The sequence below is a fragment of the Buceros rhinoceros genome, unplaced genomic scaffold (assembly GCF_000710305.1).
Source record: "Buceros rhinoceros silvestris isolate BGI_N320 unplaced genomic scaffold, ASM71030v1 scaffold21060, whole genome shotgun sequence".
Lineage (NCBI taxonomy): Eukaryota > Metazoa > Chordata > Aves > Bucerotiformes > Bucerotidae > Buceros > Buceros rhinoceros.
In genome coordinates, this window is record NW_010389287.1 from 514 (window position 1) to 1,354 (window position 841).

The following is an 841-nucleotide window of genomic DNA, read 5'->3' on the forward strand; positions in this document are numbered from 1 at the left end:
GCCCGTGATGTAGCAGGCGTAGCCGTTGGGCAGGATGGTTCCCTCCTGGGGCAGCGCCGCCAGCTGCACGTTGCTGTTGAGGGTGGCGTAGCTGGCCAGGCGCAGCAGGGCGATGTCGTAGCTGGCGAGAGAAGGGAGAGCACGTTGCCAGGACCCCACTCCCTCCCAGCCACGCTCTCCCCGCGCCCTCGTCCACACGGGCGTTACCCTCCAGCAGCGTTGTTGCTGTTCCAGTTGGGGTGGATGATGATCTTGCTCAGGCTGAAGACCTGCTCACTGCCGTCGTTTGAGTTGAGGTTGTGTTCGCCGGCCACCACCCGGAACTGCAGGTTGCTCCTGGGGAGGAGAGAAAACACAGGATCAGCCACTAAATGATGATGGTGATGATCATGGTGATGGTGATGATCATGGTGATGGTGATGATGGTGATAACTCTAACTGTGCGCTGGTGAGGGAAGGACCAGGGCCAGCAGCAGATGCTCCCCCGGATGGTCCCTGTGACCCCGCAGCGAAGGAGCAGCAAAGGCCTTCAAGGCGCGTTGCTCTCTGGGTCGGGGCAGCCAGACTTTCTCCTTGCCAAGGTTTTGGGTGGGAACCGGTGGTTCCCCGAGAGGAAGGGGGTTCCGCGCGCCCACTCACTGGTCCACGCAATGGGCTGCCGTCATCACCCAGTTCCTCTGGATGAGGGACCCTCCGCAGGTGTGGTACCAGCTGCCCCTGGCGTAGTACTGGAGGGAGATCTGGGGAGGGAGGAAGCGAGTCAGGGAGAGCTCTCACCGCATGGTCCCCGGGGTCCCATGGACCCCGCGGGCTTTCGGGGATGCCCCGGGGGAAGCCACCC

At 63.0% G+C, this 841-nt stretch overlaps 1 protein-coding gene across 1 annotated transcript in view; it reads right to left on the reverse strand.

Annotated features, from left to right (window-relative positions):
- Positions 1 to 740, reverse strand: part of LOC104491351 (chymotrypsin-like elastase family member 1) — a gene marked incomplete at both ends in the record, with an annotated part of 1,245 nt that extends 505 nt beyond the window's left edge. Inside the window, 3 exons of the mRNA XM_010133763.1 lie at positions 1 to 121; positions 208 to 333; positions 640 to 740. The exon at positions 1 to 121 is cut by the window's left edge and continues 4 nt beyond it. Coding sequence (XP_010132065.1) covers positions 1 to 121; positions 208 to 333; positions 640 to 740 — 348 coding nt within the window. The remainder of the gene's footprint in view (positions 122 to 207; positions 334 to 639) is intronic.
- Between the last annotated feature and the right edge of the window lie 101 nt (positions 741 to 841).